We start from the raw sequence: 20,979 nt of genomic DNA, 5'->3' as shown, positions 1-20,979 counted from the left end.
TCTGTTCGCTGTGCTGTCTGTGTGTCTGTGTGTCTGTGAGTCTGTTCGCTGGGCTGTGTGTCTGTGTGTCTGTGTGTCTGTGTGTCTGTGTGTCTGTGAGTCTGTTCGCTGTGCTGTCTGTGTGTCTGTGAGTCTGTTCCCTGTGCTGTCTGTGTGTCTGTGTGTCTGTGTGTCTGTGAGTCTGTTCGCTGTGCTGTCTGTGTGTCTGTGTGTCTGTGAGTCTGTTCGCTGTGCTGTCTGTGTGTCTGTGTGTCTGTGAGTCTGTTCGCTGGGCTGCCTGTCTGTGAGTCGCAGAGACACAGAGACTCTGACGGGGAGAGGGGGAGGGGACAGAGAGCCTCGGGTTTTTCCGTGAGCGAGACTCGGCTGCACTCGGGCGCTGGGCTGCGGAGCAGATGCGGATGTCGCGGACCGGCGGCGGAGGCGCATAGGAAGGTATTTCAGTCTGACCCGCAGGACCGGGCGAATAACTCCGGCCAGCGACAGCGCACTGACGCCGAGCTCGTCGCCATGTCAGGCGGGCCGGTTCGGGTTCGGGCCGGACCGGACCGGGCTGGCGGACGGGCGGACCGCGCCGCGCTGTGCTGCACTGCAGTGCGCGCCCCCGGGCAATCGGCTGGTTCCGAGCGGCTCGGCTCGGCTCGGCTCGGCTGCAGGTCCCGGTCGGTGCTGCTGCCGAGCCTTGCGCTGTCGTGACGGGCTCTGGAGTCACAGCGAGTGTATTACACCCGCCCGCTAGAGAGCTGTCTGTCTCTCCGGGACTGGCTGCCTGCCTGTCTGTCTGCGTCCTGACACTGTCTGTCTGTCTGTCTGTCTGCGTCCTGACACTGTCTCTCTGTCTGTCTGTCTGCACGGGACTGACTTACTGTCTTACTGTCTGTCTGGCTGCCTGTCTGTCTGCATCCTGACACTGACTGTCTGTCTGTCTGTCTGTCTGCGTCCTGACACTGTCTGTCTGTCTCTCTGTCTGTCTGTCTGCATGGGACTGTCTGTCTGTCTGTCTGTCTGTCTGCGTCCTGACACTGTCTCTCTGCCTGTCTGTCTGCGGGGGACTGACTTACTCTTTGCCTGTCTGTCTGCGTCCTGTTTCTCTGGCTGTCTGTCTCTCTGCCTGTCTGTCTGTCTGCATCCTGTCTCTCTGCTTGTCTGTCTGCAGGGAACTGACTTACTGTCTCTCTGCCTGTCTGTCTGCATGGGACTGGCTTACTGTCTGTCTGTCTGCATCCTGTCTGTCTCTCTGCCTGCCTGCCTGCCTGCCTGCCTGTCTGTCTGTCTGGTACCTGACTTACTGTCTGTCTCTCTGCCTGTCTTTCTGCATCCTGTCTCTCTGGCTGTCTGTCTGCACGGGACTGACTTACTGTCTCTCTGGCTGTCTATCTGCGTCCTGACACTGTCTCTCTGCCTGTCTGTCTGTCTGGTACCTAACTTACAGTCTGATTTACTGTCTGCCTGCCTCTCTGTCGATTTGTCTGCTTTTCTATCTATCTACTTTCCTGTGTGTCTGTCTGATACCCGACCTCCTGTCTGTCTGTCTGTCTGTCTGTCTGTCTGTCTGTCTACTTTCCTGTGTGTCTGTCCGATACCCGACCTCCTGTCTGTCTGTCTGTCTGATACCCGACCACCTGTCTGTCTGTCTACTTTCCTGTGTGTCTGTCTGATACCCGACCTCCTGCCTGTCTGTCTGTCTACTTTCCTGTGTGTCTGTCTGATACCTGACCTCCTGTCTGTCTGTCTGTCTACTTTCCTGTGTGTCTGTCTGATACCCGACCTTCTGTCTGCCTGTCTGTGTGTCTGTCTGATACCCGACCTCCTGTCTGTGTGTCTGTCTGATACCCGACCTCCTGCCTGTCTGTCTGTGTGTCTGTCTGATACCCGACCTCCTGTCTGCCTGTCTGTGTGTCTGTCTGATACCCGACCTCCTGTCTGCCTGTCTGTCAGAGTGTTTCCTCACTGGCAGGCTGCGCTCTGAGTTTCTGCTCTGCGTCGATGTGACCATCTGTCTGTACCTGCCTGACCGGGAGCTCATCAATTATGAATGAACTCCTGCCTGGGTTTCACAGAGAAAGACTGAGGAGAGAGAGAGGAGAGACAGGAGAGAGGAGAGAGAGAGGAGAGACAGGAGACAGGAGAGAGAGAGGAGAGAGAGGGGGAAGATGAGAGAGAGGAGGGGAGACAGGAGAGAGAGGGGAGAGAGAGGGGGGAGACAGGAGAGAGGAGAGAGAGGAGAGAGAGGGGAGAGAGAGGAGAGAGGGGAGAGAGGGGAGAGAGAGGGGGGAGACAGGAGAGAGGAGAAAGAGGAGAGAGAGAGAGAAAGGAAAGAGAGGAGAGAGGAGGTGGGAGAAGTGAGAGGAGAGAGGAGGGGGAGAGAGGAGGGGGGAGAGAGGAGAGAGGAGGGGGAGAGAGGAGAGAGGAGGGGGTTGTACAGTTGAAGCTCTTCGAACATGAATGTGAATGTGAAGAGGAGGAGAGAGAGATGCACAGGAACAGTAATTCACTCTACCAATGGAGCTCTATGAATCTGAATAGGAGAGACAAAGAGAGAGAGAGAGGGGAGAGAGAGAGGAGAGAGGGGCGAGACAGAGAGACAGAGAGACAGGAGAGACCAGCTGCAGCTGTCAGCACTGGTTAACTCACTGAGGTAGAAAACACAAACAGTGTAAACATACTGAAACCACCTGTCTGTGTCTCTCAGGCTGTCTGTATTAACCCCCCTCTCTCTCAGTGCAGTGTTAATGTACTGGAGTGTCCAGTCAGTGTGTCTGTATTAACCCCTCTCTCTCAGTGCAGTGTTAATGTACTGGAGTGTCCAGTCAGTGTGTGTGTATTAACCCCTCTCCCTCTCAGTGCAGTGTTAATGTACTGGAGTGTCCAGTCAGTGTGTCTGTATTAACCCCCCTCTCTCTCAGTGCAGTGTTAATGTACTGGAGTGTCCAGTCAGTGTGTGTGTATTAACCCCTCTCCCTCTCAGTGCAGTGTTACTGTACTGGAGTGTCCAGTCAGTGTGTCTGTATTAACCCCTCTCTCTCTCAGTGCAATGTTACTGTACTGGAGTGTCCAGTCAGTGTGTCTGTATTAACCCCTCTCTCTCTCAGTGCAGTGTTACTGTACTGGAGTGTCCAGTCAGTGTGTCTGTATTAACCCCTCTCTCTCTCAGTGCAGTGTTAATGTACTGGAGTGTCCAGTCAGTGTGTCTGTATTAACCCCTCTCTCTCTCAGTGCGGTGTTAATGTACTGGAGTGTCCAGTCAGTGTGTGTGTATTAACCCCTCTCTCTCTCAGTGCGGTGTTAATGTACTGGAGTGTCCAGTCAGTGTGTGTGTATTAACCCCTCTCTCTCTCAGTGCAGTGTTAATGTACTGGAGTGTCCAGTCAGTGTGTGTGTATTAACCCCTCTCTCTCTCAGTGCAGTGTTAATGTACTGGAGTGTCCAGTCAGTGTGTGTGTATTAACCCCTCTCTCTCTCAGTGCAGTGTTAATGTACTGGAGTGTCCAGTCAGTGTGTGTGTATTAACCCCTCTCTCTCTCAGTGCAGTGTTCATGTACTGGAGTGTCCAGTCAGTGTGTGTGTATTAACCCCTCTCTCTCTCAGTGCAGTGTTAATGTACTGGAGTGTCCAGTCAGTGTGTGTGTATTAACCCCTCTCTCTCTCAGTGCAGTGTTCATGTACTGGAGTGTCCAGTCAGTGTGTGTGTATTAACCCCTCTCTCTCTCAGTGCAGTGTTAATGTACTGGAGTGTCCAGTCAGTGTGTGTGTATTAACCCCTCTCTCTCTCAGTGCAGTGTTAATGTACTGGAGTGTCCAGTCAGTGTGTGTGTATTAACCCCTCTCTCTCTCAGTGCAGTGTTCATGTACTGGAGTGTCCAGTCAGTGTGTCTGTATGAACCCCTCTCTCTCTCAGTGCAGTGTTAATGTACTGGAGTGTCCAGTCAGTGTGTCTGTATTAACCCCTCTCTCTCTCAGTGCAGTGTTAATGTACTGGAGTGTCCAGTCAGTGTGTCTGTATTAACCCCTCTCTCTCTCAGTGCAGTGTTAATGTACTGGAGTGTCCAGTCAGTGTGTCTGTATGAACCCCTCTCTCTCTCAGTGCAGTGTTAATGTACTGGAGTGTCCAGTCAGTGTGTCTGTATTAACCCCTCTCTCTCAGTGCAGTGTTAATGTACTGGAGTGTCCAGGCAGTGCCTGTATTAACCCCTGTGTCTCCCGGAGCAGGCAGTGCAGAGGACGGCCCCAGGGTGATTTTCAGTGTGTCCAGTCAGTGTGTCTGTATTAACCCCCCTCTCTCTCAGTGCAGTGTTAATGTACTGGAGTGTCCAGTCAGTGTGTGTGTATTAACCCCCCTCTCTCTCAGTGCAGTGTTAATGTACTGGAGTGTCCAGTCAGTGTGTGTGTATTAACCCCTCTCTCTCTCTCTCAGTGCAGTGTTAATGTACTGGAGTGTCCAGTCAGTGTGTGTGTATTAACCCCTCTCTCTCAGTGCAGTGTTAATGTACTGGAGTGTCCAGTCAGTGTGTGTGTATTAACCCCTCTCTCTCTCTCTCAGTGCAGTGTTAATGTACTGGAGTGTCCAGTCAGTGTGTCTGTATTAACCCCTCTCTCTCTCAGTGCAGTGTTCATGTACTGGAGTGTCCAGTCAGTGTGTCTGTATTAACCCCTCTCTCTCTCAGTGCAGTGTTAATGTACTGGAGTGTCCAGTCAGTGTGTCTGTATTAACCCCTCTCTCTCTCAGTGCAGTGTTAATGTAATGGAGTGTCCAGTCAGTGTGTGTGTATTAACCCCTCTCTCTCTCAGTGCAGTGTTCATGTACTGGAGTGTCCAGTCAGTGTGTGTGTATTAACCCCTCTCTCTCTCTCTCAGTGCAGTGTTAATGTACTGGAGTGTCCAGTCAGTGTGTCTGTATTAACCCCTCTCTCTCTCTCTCAGTGCAGTGTTAATGTACTGGAGTGTCCAGTCAGTGTGTGTGTATTAACCCCTCTCTCTCTCAGTGCAGTGTTAATGTACTGGAGTGTCCAGTCAGTGTGTGTATTAACCCCTCTCTCTCTCAGTCCCAGGATGCAGTGGGATCTGGAGTCCCTGGTCTCTCTCCTGCTGTCTCGGGCTCCGGCCCCGGAGCTGGGGGCCTGCTCGCTCACTGGGCTGCTCTGGGCCCTGCTGGTGCTGTTCCTGTGGTACTGCTACCGGGTGGGGGTGGACGGCTCGGGCCGGGAGCAGCCGGTGCCGAGCTCGGGCCTGCCCTTCCTCGCCCTGGAGGCGGCCGCGGAGGAGGAGGAGCTGCAGGCGGGGTACCTGTCGCCGGTGCTGAGCCACGCCCTGTTCCCCGGACAGGCGCCCGGGCCGGGCCGCAGGCTGTACAGCGCCCTGCAGGACTACGCCAAGCGCTACTCCTGGGCTGGAATGGGCCGCATCCACAAGGGGCTGAGGGAGCAGGTAGGGGGAGGGGAACACACACACACACACTGACACACACAGTGACACACACACACACTCACACACTGACACACACACACACTCACACACACACACTGACACACACACACACACTCACACACAAACTGACACACACACACACTCACACACACACAGAACAACACTGACACACACACTGACACACACACACACACTGAACAACACTGACACACACACTGACACACACTCACACACACACACACACTGAACAACACTGCCTCACACACTGACACACACACACTGAACAACACTGCCTCACACACTGACACACACTGAACAACACTGCCTCACACACTGACACACACACACTGAACAACACTGCCTCACACACACACACACTGAACAACATTGCCTCTCACACACACACACACACTGAACAACACTGCCTCACACACACACACACTGAACAACATTGCCTCACACACTGACACACACACACACTGAACAACACTGCCTCACACACTGACACACACACACTGAACAACACTGACACACACACTGACACACACACTGAACAACACTGCCTCACACACTGACACACACTGAACAACACTGCCACACACACTGACACACACATTGAACATCACTGACACACACACTGAACAATACTGCCTCACACACTGACACACACACACACACTGAACAACACTGCCTCACACACTGACACACACACACTGAACAACTTGCCTCACACACTGACACACACACACATTGAACAACACTGCCTCACACACTGACACACACACACACTGAACAACACTGCCTCACACACACACACTGAACAACATTGCCTCACACACTGACACACACACACACTGAACAACACTGCCTCACACACACACACACTGAACAACATTGCCTCACACACTGACACACACACACACTGAACAACACTGCCTCACACACACACACACTGAACAACATTGCCTCACACACTGACACACACACACACTGAACAACACTGCCTCACACACACACACACTGAACAACATTGCCTCACACACTGACACACACACACACTGAACAACACTGCCTCACACACACACACTGAACAACATTGCCTCACACACTGACACACACACACACTGAACAACACTGCCTCACACACACACACACTGAACAACATTGCCTCACACACTGACACACACACACACTGAACAACACTGCCTCACACACACACACACTGAACAACACTGCCTCACACACACACACTGAACAACATTGCCTCACACACTGACACACACACTGAACAACACTGACACACACTGACACACACACTGAACATCACTGACACACACACACTGAACAATACTGCCTCACACACTGACACACACACACAGAACAACACTGCCTCACACACTGACACACACACACTGAACAACTTGCCTCACACACTGACACACACACACATTGAACAACACTGCCTCACACACTGACACACACACACACTGAACAACATTGCCTCACACACTGACACACACACACACTGAACAACACTGCTTCACACACACACACACTGAACAACATTGCCTCACACACTGACACACACACACACTGAACAACACTGCCTCACACACACACACTGAACAACATTGCCTCACACACTGACACACACACACACTGAACAACACTGCCTCACACACACACTGAACAACATTGCCTCACACACTGACACACACACACACTGAACAACACTGCCTCACACACTGACACACACACACTGAACAACTTGCCTCACACACTGACACACACACACATTGAACAACACTGCCTCACACACTGACACACACACACACTGAACAACACTGCCTCACACACACACACTGAACAACATTGCCTCACACACTGACACACACACACACTGAACAACACTGCCTCACACACACACACACACTGAACAACATTGCCTCACACACTGACACACACACACACTGAACAACATTGCCTCACACACACACACACACACACACACACACACTGAACAACATTGCCTCTCACACACACACACACACACTGAACAGCAGCACAGACACCTGCGCTCCTGAACTCTCTGTGGTTTTGTTTTATTCCTCACGAGTGGCTCGTGTTTGTCCTTGTTGTGCCGCTGTCTGTCTTGTGTTTTATTGGGAGTGTTGTGGCCCGTCTGCTGCGGTGCGTTCTACTGTACCCTCAGGGGGCGAGACAGGCTGATCTTCTCTCCGCCCCAGGGGCGGCTCCTGACGGACAGACACGCCATCCAGCGGCCCCAGGTCTTCTGCCTCCCCGACGTCCCCAGCATGCCCTTCTTCCCCCGCGACGCCCAGCGCCACGACATCGAGGTGCTGGAGGCCAGCTTTCCCCTCATCCTCTCCGAGTTCCGGGCCGTGCACCAGCGCGGGGTGGACAGCAAGCTGGGCTGGACCTGCGGCGGCCCCGGGCAGCCCAAGGTAGGGGCCGGCGCAGGGGGGGCGCAAAGAGACTACAGTTCCCAGAATCCCACCGGACCGCATGTGGCCCAAGGGATTCTGGGGGGTGTAGTTTTCCCGGTTCGGCTTGCTGTCCAGTGATGCGAGTGGACAGTGGAGGACAGGTCTGTCCCTGTACCCAGTACCCACTGCTGATCGACCTACAGAAGAGGAGTACTCAATCCTGGTCCCACCTGGGAATCCGGGACCAGAACTCGTACCTCCCACAAGGCCCTGTGGAGCCCAGAGCTGAGCCTGAAGCTCACCGACGCCAACCAGCCTCAGGACAGCAGAGCTACAACAACACAAGACACACAGCAGTGCCTCACACACTGACACACACACACAAACTGAGGAACACTCCCTCACACACTGACACACACACACACTGAGGAACACTGCCTCACACACTGACACACACACACAAACTGAGGAACACTGCCTCACACACTGACACACACACACAAACTGAGGAACACTGCCTCACACACTGACACACACACACAAACTGAGGAACACTGCCTCACACACTGACACACACACACAAACTGAGGAACACTGCCTCACACACTGACACACACACACACTGAGGAACACTGGGACACACACAGGAAAGCCGAAAAGACAGACAGCTCAGTGACCACAGCCTGGACACACACACTGGACACAGGCAGACCTGGCTGTCCAGAGAGGACAGGCTCAGTGACCACAGCCTGGACACACACACTGGACACAGGCAGACCTGGCTGTCCAGAGAGGACAGGCTCAGTGACCACAGCCTGGACACACACACTGGACACAGGCAGACCTGGCTGTCCAGAGAGGACAGGCTCAGTGACCACAGTCTGGACACACACACTGGACACAGGCAGACCTGGCTGTCCAGAGAGGACAGGCTGTGCTCCCACTGCCAGCGGGGAGAAATAGAGACAGAGGTGCACTTCCTACTGCACTGTGACAGATACTCTGGGATTAGAGAAACATTCTTCCCTGAAATCGGTCTCATGAGGTGTCTGTAAATGTTTTCCTGTGAGTTTGTACTATAAGAGCCAGAAAATACTGTGATTAATGTTACTGCTTTGGCAGCACTGTACTTCATCATTTGTGCAATACAGCTCTTTCAATACAGAACACAGAATACCGGGAGCAGGCTAGGCTGTGGAATGAAAAAAGAACTACAAGTCCCACACTGCACCTCTGCGACAGGGCCCGCAGGTGCATTGTGGGAATTGTAGTCCGCGATGGCCGCCCTGATTCAGTGCCTCTCCCGTCTCTCCGCTGTGCTGTCAGGGCTACTCCCTCTTCTCGCTGTACAGAAAGGGGGTGTGCGTGGCGTCGAACTGCCGCGCCTGCCCGCGCACCTACCGCGCCCTCTCGTCCCTGCGCACCTTCATGAGCGCCAACGTCTTCGGCCACGCCGCCTTCTCGCTGCTGAACGCCGGCTCGAGCCTGGGAGGGGGGTACGGGCCCACCAACATCAGACTGCGCTGCCACCTGGGTCAGTGTGAACCCCTCTCTCTCAGTGCAGTGTTCATGTCCAGTCAGTGTGTGTGTATTAACCCCTCTCTCTCTCTCAGTGCAGTGTTCATGTGCTGGAGTGTCCAGTCAGTGTATCTGTATTAACCCCTCTCTCTCTCAGTGCAGTGTTAATGTACTGGAGTGTCCAGTCAGTGTGTGTGTATTAACCCCTCTCTCTCTCAGTGCAGTGTTAATGTACTGGAGTGTCCAGTCAGTGTGTCTGTATGAACCCCTCTCTCTCTCAGTGCAGTGTTCATGTACTGGAGTGTCCAGTCAGTGTGTGTGTATGAACCCCTCTCTCTCTCAGTGCAGTGTTAATGTACTGGAGTGTCCAGTCAGTGTGTCTGTATTAACCCCTCTCTCTCTCAGTGCAGTGTTCATGTACTGGAGTGTCCAGTCAGTGTGTCTGTATTAACCCCTCTCTCTCTCAGTGCAGTGTTAATGTACTGGAGTGTCCAGTCAGTGTGTCTGTATTAACCCCTCTCTCTCTCAGTGCAGTGTTCATGTACTGGAGTGTCCAGTCAGTGTGTCTGTATTAACCCCTCTCTCTCTCAGTGCAGTGTTCATGTACTGGAGTGTCCAGTCAGTGTGTCTGTATTAACCCCTCTCTCTCTCAGTGCAGTGTTAATGTACTGGAGTGTCCAGTCAGTGTGTCTGTATGAACCCCTCTCTCTCTCAGTGCAGTGTTAATGTCCTGGAGTGTCCAGTCAGTGTGTGTATTAACCCCTCTCTCTCTCAGTGCAGTGTTAATGTACTGGAGTGTCCAGTCAGTGTGTGTGTATGAACCCCTCTCTCAGTGCAGTGTTAAAGTACTGGAGTGTCCAGTCAGTGTGTCTGTATTAACCCCTCTCTCTCTCAGTGCAGTGTTAATGTACTGGAGTGTCCAGTCAGTGTGTGTGTATGAACCCCTCTCTCTCTCAGTGCAGTGTTACTGTACTGGAGTGTCCAGTCAGTGTGTCTGTATTAACCATTCTCTCTCTCAGTGCAGTGTTAATGTACTGGAGTGTCCAGTCAGTGTGTGTGTATTAACCCCTCTCTCTCTCAGTGCAGTGTTAATGTACTGGAGTGTCCAGTCAGTGTGTGTGTATGAACCCCTCTCTCTCTCAGTGCAGTGTTAATGTACTGGAGTGTCTAGTCAGTGTGTCTGTATTAACCCCTCTCTCTCTCAGTGCAGTGTTAATGTACTGGAGTGTCCAGTCAGTGTGTCTGTATTAACCCCTCTCTCTCTCAGTGCAGTGTTAATGTACTGGAGTGTCAGTCAGTGTGTGTGTATTAACCCCTCTCTCTCTCAGTGCAGTGTTCATGTACTGGAGTGTCCAATCAGTGTGTCTGTATGAACCCCTCTCTCTCAGTGCAGTGTTAATGTACTGGAGTGTCCAGTCAGTGTGTCTGTATGAACCCCTCTCTCTCTCAGTGCAGTGTTAATGTACTGGAGTGTCCAGTCAGTGTGTCTGTATGAACCCCTCTCTCTCTCAGTGCAGTGTTAATGTACTGGAGTGTCCAGTCAGTGTGTCTGTATTAACCCCTCTCTCTCAGTGCAGTGTTCATGTACTGGAGTGTCCAGTCAGTGTGTCTGTATGAACCCCTCTCTCTCTCAGTGTATTAACCCCTCTCTCTGCGTCTCTCAGGGTTACAGATCCCTGCTCACTGTGAGCTGGTAGTCGGAGGGGAGCCGCAGTGCTGGTCAGAGGGACACTGCCTCCTGGTGGACGATTCCTTCCTGCACACCATCTCTCATAACGGTCAGTCTCCAGAAGAAATGAAAAAATCAATTAACAGCTCCCATCATCCTTTCATGGCTCGACAGCAAAGGTTTTGTGTCAGTTCTAGATTGAATGCTTTCAGGATATGTGTAGTGACCATGTTATGTTCTGCTATGACCGATATGTTTCCAATCCGTCAGTCACTCTTACTGTATGTTTATATACCTCTCTCTCAGTGCAGTGTTACTGTACTGGAGTGTCCAGTCAGTGTGTGTGTATTAACCCCTCTCTCTCACTGCAGTGTTACTGTACTGGAGTGTCCAGTCAGTGTGTCTGTATTAACCCCTCTCTCTCTCAGTGCAGTGTTAATGTACTGGAGTGTCCAGTCAGTGTGTCTGTATTAACCCCTCTCTCTCTCAGTGCAGTGTTAATGTACTGGAGTGTCCAGTCAGTGTGTCTGTATGAACCCCTCTCTCTCTCAGTGCAGTGTTACTGTACTGGAGTGTCCAGTCAGTGTGTGTGTATTAACCCCTCTCTCTCACTGCAGTGTTACTGTACTGGAGTGTCCAGTCAGTGTGTCTGTATTAACCCCTCTCCCTCTCTCAGTGCAGTGTTAATGTACTGGAGTGTCCAGTCAGTGTGTCTGTATTAACCCCTCTCTCTCTCAGTGCAGTGTTCATGTACTGGAGTGTCCAGTCAGTGTGTGTGTATTAACCCCTCTCTCTCACTGCAGTGTTACTGTACTGGAGTGTCCAGTCAGTGTGTCTGTATTAACCCCTCTCCCTCTCTCAGTGCAGTGTTAATGTACTGGAGTGTCCAGTCAGTGTGTCTGTATTAACCCCTCTCTCTCTCAGTGCAGTGTTCATGTACTGGAGTGTCCAGTCAGTGTGTGTGTATTAACCCCTCTCTCTCACTGCAGTGTTACTGTACTGGAGTGTCCAGTCAGTGTGTCTGTATTAACCCCTCTCCCTCTCTCAGTGCAGTGTTAATGTACTGGAGTGTCCAGTCAGTGTGTCTGTATTAACCCCTCTCTCTCTCAGTGCAGTGTTCATGTACTGGAGTGTCCAGTCAGTGTGTCTGTATTAACCCCTCTCTCTCTCAGTGCAGTGTTAATGTACTGGAGTGTCCAGTCAGTGTGTCTGTATGAACCCCTCTCTCTCTCTCTGTGTGTTTCTCGCGAGACTGAGTGAGTGAGTGGGCGGAGCTTCGGTGGGTTTGATCGTGTGGCGGTGTTTTCTTCACTGGGTTTGTGTTTTTCTGTCTTTTTTGGGGAAAAGCGGGGTTTATTTTCTCATCATGGCCGGTTCTGGAGGCTCTGATCCTCCAGACCTCTCCTTTGAGAAACTAACTCGTCGCCATGGTGTGAAAATCTCCCCTGCGGAGTTCTGTCCGCTTGAGAGGTGCGTTCTTGCGGTCGGGGAGGTCGTGGGCTGCAGGAACATCAGGTCCGCTTCCCGCATGAGTGGAGGTATAGTCATTTTCTTGCAGTCTACCGATTTGGCAAACACCCTGGTGGAGAAGGGAGTTGTCCTGGACGGCACCTTCACCCCGGTACTGCCTCTCGCGGCCCCGGCTCGAAAGATCACCCTCTCCAACGTGCCTCCGTTCATGAGGAACGAGCTGCTGGAGAGGGAACTGTCCCGATACGGACAGGTGGTCTCTCCGATCAGGAGGGTCCCTCTGGGCTGCAGGGCTCCGCAGCTGAAGCACGTCGTCTCTTTCCGGAGACAGGTCTACGTCATCCTAAAAAACCCCACGGAAGAGATCAATGTGGCCCTTAAATTTCGTATTGACAGCTGCGACTATGTTGTATTCGTGACTTCGGAATCGATGAAGTGCTTCAGGTGCGGGAGCGAGGGGCATGTGGTGAAGAACTGCCCGGAGGTGGAGGAAGAGACAGGCAGGGAGCCTCAGCCCCAGGGCGCACAGGAGGCTAGCCGACAGCGTCAGGCAGCGGGGAGCGGAGCAGCGCAGGGAGGCAGCGGGGAGTCAGAGCCCACGGCCGGGGTGCAGGAGAGGAGATCGCTGGAGGGAGCAGGTGAGCCCGAGCCGGTGGCGTCCCAATCAGGAGAGCAGATAGTAAAGAGTGGACCACCGCAGCCCTCAGAAGAGCAGGGAGCCCCCCACACCGGAGAGCAAGAGATGAGCGCTGGCGGAGAGATGAGCGCTGCTCAGGAGAGTCAGGGAGAGAGAGAGCAGGTAGTGACACCGACAGGGGAAAACGCGTCTCAAGCGCCAGCGAAAATTGCAGACACGGTGTGGGGAGGAAATGAGTTATCATCTGAAAAAATAGATGATGGTTTTAAGACGCCGCGGAGAAAGCGCACGAAAAAATCTGTGCAGAGTGCGGTGCAGAAGAAGCGCAGCACAGAGAGCTCGGTGGAGGGCGGCTCTGTCGCCGGCCCGGGGGCCGCGAGTGACTCCGACACCGGGAGAGTGAGGACGCGCTGGAGTGTCCTCGCCGCCACCGCCGCCGCCGCCCGGAGCTCCTCGGAGTCCGGGAGCGATGACGAGGGCTCTCTCGCCTCGGGCTCCTCGGCCCGGCGGAGCTGCAGAGGAGGCTACAGTTTCCAGAGCATTAGGGAGTTCTTAGAGAAGACTAAAGGTAAGAGGGGAACTGTGGTCGAGGACTTTTTTCCCGACACCGAGCTCTTTGTCCTCTCCGCGACGCGCCATCTGAAGAGGGGCTCGGGTGCGAATGACTTCAGCGATCAGGAGAGATGGCGCCTGAAGAGCCTTTTAGGTAAGATCAAGGCAGGACCGCGGAACGCACCTCAGCACGAATGAGTCCTGTCTCTCACGTCACATCACTATCCGTCTGCGTGCTTCGTGTCTGTTCGTGTTTTATGTTTTTTCTTTTTTTCTTTTCCGCAAACATGGGCGACATTAGGATAGGGAGTTTGAACACCAATGGGTGCAGGAGGGCTTTGAAGCGAGCTGCGGTGTTGGAGATTATCAAAGAAAAGAACCTGCAGGTGACTTTCCTGCAGGAGACCCACACCGACAGCTCCAACATCGTCGCCTGGCAGCGGGAGTGGCAGGGGGACATTGTGTACAGTCACGGGTCCCCTGTGAGCGCGGGGGTCGCGGTGCTGTTCTCTGTGGGGTTCAAGCCCCTCTCTATCGCCGTCCAGGAGGTGGTGAAGGGTCGCCTGCTACTCGTGCGAGTAGTTATCGGAAAGAAAACCTTTGTTTTTATTAACGTTTACGCTCCCACCGACGGCGGGGAGAGGGTCACCCTCTTCAGGGAGCTTGAGACTGCACTGGCGACCTGCCAGCCTGAAGAGCTGGTCTTCCTGGGGGGTGATTTCAACTGCACAGAGAACAGCACACTGGACAGGAATCATGCAGAGCCACATGGCCCGTCGGCCAGGGAGTTGCGCAGGATCCTCGTCAAGTCTGACCTCACTGACATCTGGAGGAGATGTCATGGGGACACGAGGCAGTACACCTGGGCCCAGGTCAGGGGGAATACCCTCTCTCTGGCCAGGCTAGACCGACTTTACTGCCGTAAACATCATTACAGCATCGTCAAGCAGTGCTCCATCTGTCCAGTGGGCCTGTCGGACCACTGTCTCACTGTCTGCACAGTCGCTGTGCCATCAGTGAGGGCCCGCAGTGCCTACTGGCACTTTAATACCCAGCTGCTTGACGATGCTCACTTCTGCGACTGCCTCGTGTTCTTCTGGCAGCAGTGGAGGAGTCAGAAAGCCCACTTTGTCTCCCTGAGGCAGTGGTGGGATATTGGCAAGGTGCAGATTCGCCAGTTCTGCCAGCAGTACACTGGAAGTGTCACGAGAGGTATCCATGAGTCCATGAAGGCTCTGGAGAGAGACATTCTGGAGCTCCACCAGGCTCTGGAGTGTCGTGCAGACAGGAGGCTAATTGATGACCTCCAAACCCAAAAAGAATCACTCATTGGCCTTCTGGACACAAAAGTACAAGGAGCTCTAATAAATTCTAGGGTTCAGAGTGCATCACAGGTAGACGCCCCGACTCGCTATTTCTTCGGCCTAGAGAAGAAACTGGGCCAGAGCCGGCAAATCCACTGCCTGCGCTCGGAGACAGGGCAGGAGCTGCACGAGGCCGGGCAGATCCAGGAGAGGACCGTGCAGTTCTATAAAGCGCTCTTCTCCAGCGAGGCTAGTGAGGACTCGGTCCGCACACGCAGGTTCCTTGAAGACCTTCCACAGGTCCCCGAAGAGGAAAGGGCAGGGCTGGAGAGGCCTCTCTCCCTGGAGGAGCTCTCCACCGCACTCAGTGGCTTGAGCAATGGCAAGACCCCTGGTCTCGATGGCCTGCCAGCCGAATTCTATCGTGCCTTCTGGGCTGTGCTGGGTCCTGACCTGCTCGATGTATATTTGGAAAGTCTGGAGCAGGGGGATCTGCCACTGAGTTGCAGGAGAGCTGTTGTCACCCTGCTGCCCAAGAAAGGGGACCTGTGTGACATTAAGAACTGGAGACCTGTTGCCCTGCTGTGTGTGGATTATAAAATCCTGTCCAAGGCTCTGGCCAACAGGCTGAAGGTGGTGCTGGGGTCTGTGGTGCACTCCGACCAATCGTACTGCGTGCCCGGAAGGTCAATCTTTGATAACATATTTCTGATTCGAGATGTTTTGGCCACCTCCAGACTATTGGGTTTAGACACTGGTCTCATTTCGTTAGACCAGGAAAAGGCCTTCGATAGGGTTGAACATCAGTATTTGTGGAGGACCATGAGGTCCTTCGGGTTCAGCCCCGTCTTTGTTGCCATGATTCAGGTGCTGTACAGTGACATCTTCAGTGTGCTAAAGGTCAACGGAGGGCTGAGTGCTCCGTTTCCAGTGCGGAGGGGAGTCAGGCAGGGCTGTGCACTCTCAGGAATGCTCTACTCCCTTGCCATCGAGCCTCTGCTACATCAGCTGCGCCGGGTCATCAGGGGCCTGTCCATCCCGGGCTGCCCCGACTCCACTGTCAAGATCTCGGCGTACGCTGATGACATCATGGTCGTGGTCAGTGGAGAACAGGATGTCAGGGCGCTACAGACAACTTTAAGTGATTTCCAGCGGCTATCATCAGCCAAAGTGAACTGGGCCAAGAGTAGCGCCCTACTCCTGGGGGAGTGGAGCGAGATGGGTCCCCCAGCCTTGCCAGAGAGGCTCAGCTGGACCAGAGGGGGACTCAAATACCTGGGGGTGCACCTGGGGGATGAGGCCAGCGTGAAAAAGAACTGGGAGGGGCTCCTTGAAAAAGTGAAAGGTCGTCTGGACCGCTGGCGCTGGCTGCTCCCCCAGATCTCCTACAGAGGCCGGGTTCTGATTGTCAACACCCTGGTGGCTTCGATGTTGTGGCATCGCTTGGTGTGTCTGGAGCCACCAGCCGGACTGGTCGAGGAGCTGCAGGCCACGCTCCTCGACTTCTTCTGGGACGGACTGCACTGGCTGCGGAGGGGCGTCCTCTATTTGCCCAGAGAGGACGGAGGGCAAGGACTTATCGACATCCGGAGCCGAGTGGACGCCTTTCGCCTGCAGGCAGTGCAGAAGCTGCTGTTCGGCCCGGCCTCGCTGTCCTGGAGGGAGCTGACCTTCACCCTGCTGCGTCGAGCAGGACACCTCGGGCTCGACTGTGTGCTCTTCCTAATGGACACCAGCAGGGTTGACCTGTCTCCACTGCCGCCTTTCCAGCGCAGTCTCCTGGAGGCCTGGCGGCATCTGCGCGTGCAGAGGGAAGAGGAGCGGCCCAGTCTATACTGGACACTCAGGGAACCATTAATACACAATCTACGAATGGACATAGAACCGGGCCGCTCCTTGGACTTTACCAGCAGACTGGTCCACGCCAACATTACACAGCTCCACCACCTGCTGGACGTGGATCAGGGCTGCTGGCGCAGCGTGGAGTGGGCGTGTGACGCGCTGGGACTACACTCGCGGCGGTGTGTAGACAGGTTTCTCAGTCAGCTTCGCTCTGCTCTGCCTCTCCAGGAGATGCTGCTGATCCAGGGTCTGTTTGAGGATCATCGCATTCCAATCACACAGCCTCCTTTCCCTGGTCTGCTAGTGTCTCCTGCGCTCAGTCCCGGGACGACGGGATCTCTCCTTGAGCCCCTTGCCTCAGAGGAGAGGTCTCTAGCTGGTGTTGGGGGGAAATGTCTGTACAGACTAGTCGTAACATCTAGGCACCAGGCCCAGCTGTCCGCGCTCCCTGACACCCCCTGGAGGGCTCGTCTGGGAGTGCCGGATGACGTCCGGCCTGCCTGGGGTAGCCTCTACAGATTTCCCCTCAACAAGAGGGCTGGTGATCTGCAGTGGAGGGTCCTGCACACCATCCTGGGGGTCAACTCGTTTGTGTCGGTTCTGGACCCGGCGGTGTCTGACGCCTGTCCCTTCTGCGCTCAGAGGGAGACGGTGTTCCACTGCTACAGCGCCTGCCCCCGCCTGTCGCCCATGTTTGCTGTACTGATCCGGCTCTTCACCAACCTTGGCCTGGCCTTCAACAATGTTATCTTCGTGTTTGGGGTAGGTCACACAAAAAAACGGAAAACTCAGACCCTCCTCGCTAATTTTTTGCTGGGCCAGGCCAAACTCACCATCTACAGGACTCGGAAAAATAAGATCTCTGGTTCCGGGTCTGTAGACTTGGTGAGGATGTTCGAAGGGTTGGTGAAGAGCAGGATATCGTTAGAATTTCTGTTTTACAAATCGCATAATGACCTCAGAACATTCGAAAAGTTTTGGTGTTTTGGAAATGTCCTGTGCAGGATCATAAATAATGAAAGAGTTTTATTCCAATTATGATTTTTATTTATTTTTATTATTTTTTTTTTTTTCTTAATTCTTAAAATAGAGTTTTAAGACCCTTGATTAATACTTTTGTTTTTTTTCTGTCAAATAAAGTTTGATTGAACTCTCTCTCTCTCAGTGCAGTGTTCATGTACTGGAGTGTCCAGTCAGTGTGTCTGTATTAACCCCCCTCTCTCTCAGTGCAGTGTTCATGTACTGGAGTGTCCAGTCAGTGTGTCTGTATTAACCCCTCTCTCTCTCTCTCAGTGCAGTGTTAATGTACTGGAGTGTCCAGTCAGTGTGTCTGTATTAACCCCTCTCTCTCTCTCTCAGTGCAGTGTTAATGTACTGGAGTGTCCAGTCAGTGTGTCTGTATGAACCCCTCTCTCTCAGTGCAGTGTTAATTTACTGGAGTGTCCAGTCAGTGTGTCTGTATTAACCCCTCTCTCTCTCTCTCAGTGCAGTGTTAATGTACTGGAGTGTCCAGTCAGTGTGTCTGTATTAACCCCTCTCTCTCTCTCTCAGTGCAGTGTTAATGTACTGGAGTGTCCAGTCAGTGTGTCTGTATGAACCCCTCTCTCTCTCTCAGTGCAGTGTTAATGTACTGGAGTGTCCAGTCAGGGTGTGTATTAACCCCTCTCTCTCAGTGCAGTGTTAATGTACTGGAGTGTCCAGGCAGTGCCTGTATTAACCCCTGTGTCTCCCGGAGCAGGCAGTGCAGAGGACGGCCCCAGGGTGATTTTCACAGTGGACCTCTGGCACCCGAATGTTGCTGCTGCAGAGAGACAGGCCCTGGACTACATTTTCGCCCCTGAGCAGTGTCTTGTGTGAACATCTTCCCCGCTCGTGATATCTCACACTGTGATTGTTTCTTGCATCCTGTAAATAATTCCCATTAGAGATGAAATATCTATATTTTAATTAGGTTTATAGAATTATGCACAGCATGTTTACAATCAATCTTGAATAAAATAGTTGGGCATCTCTTGGGTCTCAGTATCTTTCTGTCACATTGGAAACAGAGCGTTTGAAAACAGGAGAACACACACACACACACACACACACACACACACACACACACACACACACACACACACACACACACACACACACACACACACACACACACACACACACACCCCCCCCACTGGGCACGTCTGGGATCAACTCACCCATCCCTGAACAACACAGAGCCTGAGAGAGTCAGGGCCTGACCAGTCACACACACACACACCCCACTGAGCACGTCTGGGATCAACTCGCCCATCCCTGAACAACACAGAGCCTGAGAGAGTCAGGGCCTGACCAGTCACACACACACACACCCCACTGAGCACGTCTGGGATCAACTCACCCATCCCTGAACAACACAGAGCCTGAGAGAGTCAGGGTCTGACCAGTCACACACACACACACCCCACTGAGCACGTCTGGGATCTGCGGCTGTGTCCAGTCTGTGTCCAGTGTGTGACCAGTCTGTACTCTGGCAGTGTCCAGTCTCTGCCCAGGCAGTGTCCACTCTGTGTCCAGGCGGTGATCAGTCTGTGTCCAGTCTGTACTCTGGCAGTGTCCAGTCTGTGTCCAGGCGGTGATCAGTCTGTGTCCAGTCTGTACTCTGGCAGTGTCCAGTCTGTGTCCGGTCCTGTCGGTCTGGAGGGTATCTCCCCAAAATAAGCACGCCTCTCCCTGGGGGCCAGCCGGCTTCAGAGGGGTCCTGGCCCTGGGCGGTCAGACAGGCGTGTGGAGGCTCCTCGCCAGTAACAGTGCTCACCAGGAGAGGACGCACGGCTCTGACCAGCCCTGGTGACCAGCGCATCGTCACAGGCTGCGGATGAAACCGTGTGACGGGCCTGACAATTATAACACTAATGATATCCTCACCCCCACCTGTGTGTACCCCCACCTGGTCTTCTCCCCACACAGCACACTCAGGGCGAGGAGGACAGGTCAGAGGTCATTAATAATAGCCTTATACTTATATAGCGCCTTTCTGGACGCCCCGCTGGTGGTGGGGATCCCCTCCAGCAGCAGCAGTGAGGAGCCCCACCAGTGCGCTCACACACAGCAGCTCTCAGGGCGAGGAGGACAGGTCAGAGGTCATTAGGGGTTACTAGGAGGCCAGGACTGGTCGAGACCAGGGGGACACCGGGGTAACACCCCGACTCTTTTATAGAGACACCCCGGGATTGTTCATGAGCACAGAGAGTCAGGACCCCGGTTTCACGTCTCATCTGAAGGAAAGAGCCTTCTTACAGTCCAGTGTCCCCGTCAGTGTCCAGCCCTACTCTTTTATAGCTCACCATCACTGGACTGGGGCATCAGGACCACACAGAGCGCAGGGAGAGAGCGCCCCCTGCTGGCCCCAGTCACCCCTCTCCCAGGAGTCTCCCCTCCAGGTACTGGCCAGGCTCCCCTTGCTGGGCTCCAGTGGGCTGGGAGCTGGGAGAGAGCGCCCCCTGCTGGCCCCACTCACCCCTCTCCCAGGAGTCTCCCCTCCAGGTACTGGCCAGGCTCCCCCTGCTGGGCTCCAGTGGGCTGGGAGCTGGGAGAGAGCGCCCCCTGCTGGGCTCCAGTGGGCTGGGAGCTGGGAGCTGCAGGGTGATCTGGACACTGGATAGATAATTAACTGACAGACAGACAGGATAACACACAGACCTACAGGCAGACAGACAGGATAACACACAGACAGACAGGATATCACACAGACCTACAGACAGACAGTCTCTTAGACTCTGTCTCACCTGTGTTTCTCTCCCCTCTCTCTCCTCTCCCCCCTCTCCTCTCTCTCTCTCCTCTCTCTCTCTCCTCTCCCCCCTCTCTCTCTCCTCTCCCCCCTCTCCTCTCTCTCTCCTCTCTCTCTCTCTCCTCTCCCCCCTGTCTCTCTCCTCTCAATTCAATTCAATTCAATTCAAGGTGCTTTATTAGCATGACCGATGGGTACAATCAGTGTTGCCAAAGCAAATAAAAATAATAAAATTAACATGGAACAAAACAAAAAATAGAAGTAAAATAAAATCTACAGACATGTTACAGACATTTACAACAGAGACATATTATATAATATCGACATACTGTAGGCAGCTGGAGCAT

General features: G+C 53.5%; 1 protein-coding gene across 1 annotated transcript; it reads left to right on the top strand.

Moving 5' to 3' along the window:
- Nucleotides 1-319: 319 nt before the first annotated feature.
- Nucleotides 320-18,874, top strand: asphd1 (aspartate beta-hydroxylase domain containing 1). Its single transcript, XM_088637357.1, has 6 exons — nucleotides 320-435; nucleotides 5,043-5,424; nucleotides 7,671-7,889; nucleotides 9,198-9,405; nucleotides 11,054-11,167; nucleotides 18,602-18,874. Exons 2-6 carry the CDS (start codon nucleotides 5,050-5,052, stop codon nucleotides 18,718-18,720), a joined length of 1,035 nt encoding a protein of 344 aa, XP_088493483.1. The 5' UTR covers nucleotides 320-435; nucleotides 5,043-5,049; the 3' UTR covers nucleotides 18,721-18,874.
- The last annotated feature ends 2,105 nt before the right edge of the window (nucleotides 18,875-20,979 follow it).

Source organism: Lepisosteus platostomus, chromosome 6 (assembly GCF_059453375.1).
Source record: "Lepisosteus platostomus isolate fLepPlt1 chromosome 6, fLepPlt1.hap1, whole genome shotgun sequence".
Taxonomy (NCBI): domain Eukaryota; kingdom Metazoa; phylum Chordata; class Actinopteri; order Semionotiformes; family Lepisosteidae; genus Lepisosteus; species Lepisosteus platostomus.
This window is presented reverse-complemented; position numbering and strand designations above follow the sequence as displayed.

Coding starts and splice junctions, on each gene's coding strand:
- asphd1 (XM_088637357.1), top strand. CDS start 5,050: ATGCAGTGGGATCTGGAGTCCCTGGTCTCTCTCCTGCTGTCTCGGGCT. Junction 7,890..9,197: donor GCGGCCCCGGGCAGCCCAAG/GTAGGGGCCGGC, acceptor CTGTGCTGTCAG/GGCTACTCCCTCTTCTCGCT. Junction 11,168..18,601: donor GCACACCATCTCTCATAACG/GTCAGTCTCCAG, acceptor CTCCCGGAGCAG/GCAGTGCAGAGGACGGCCCC.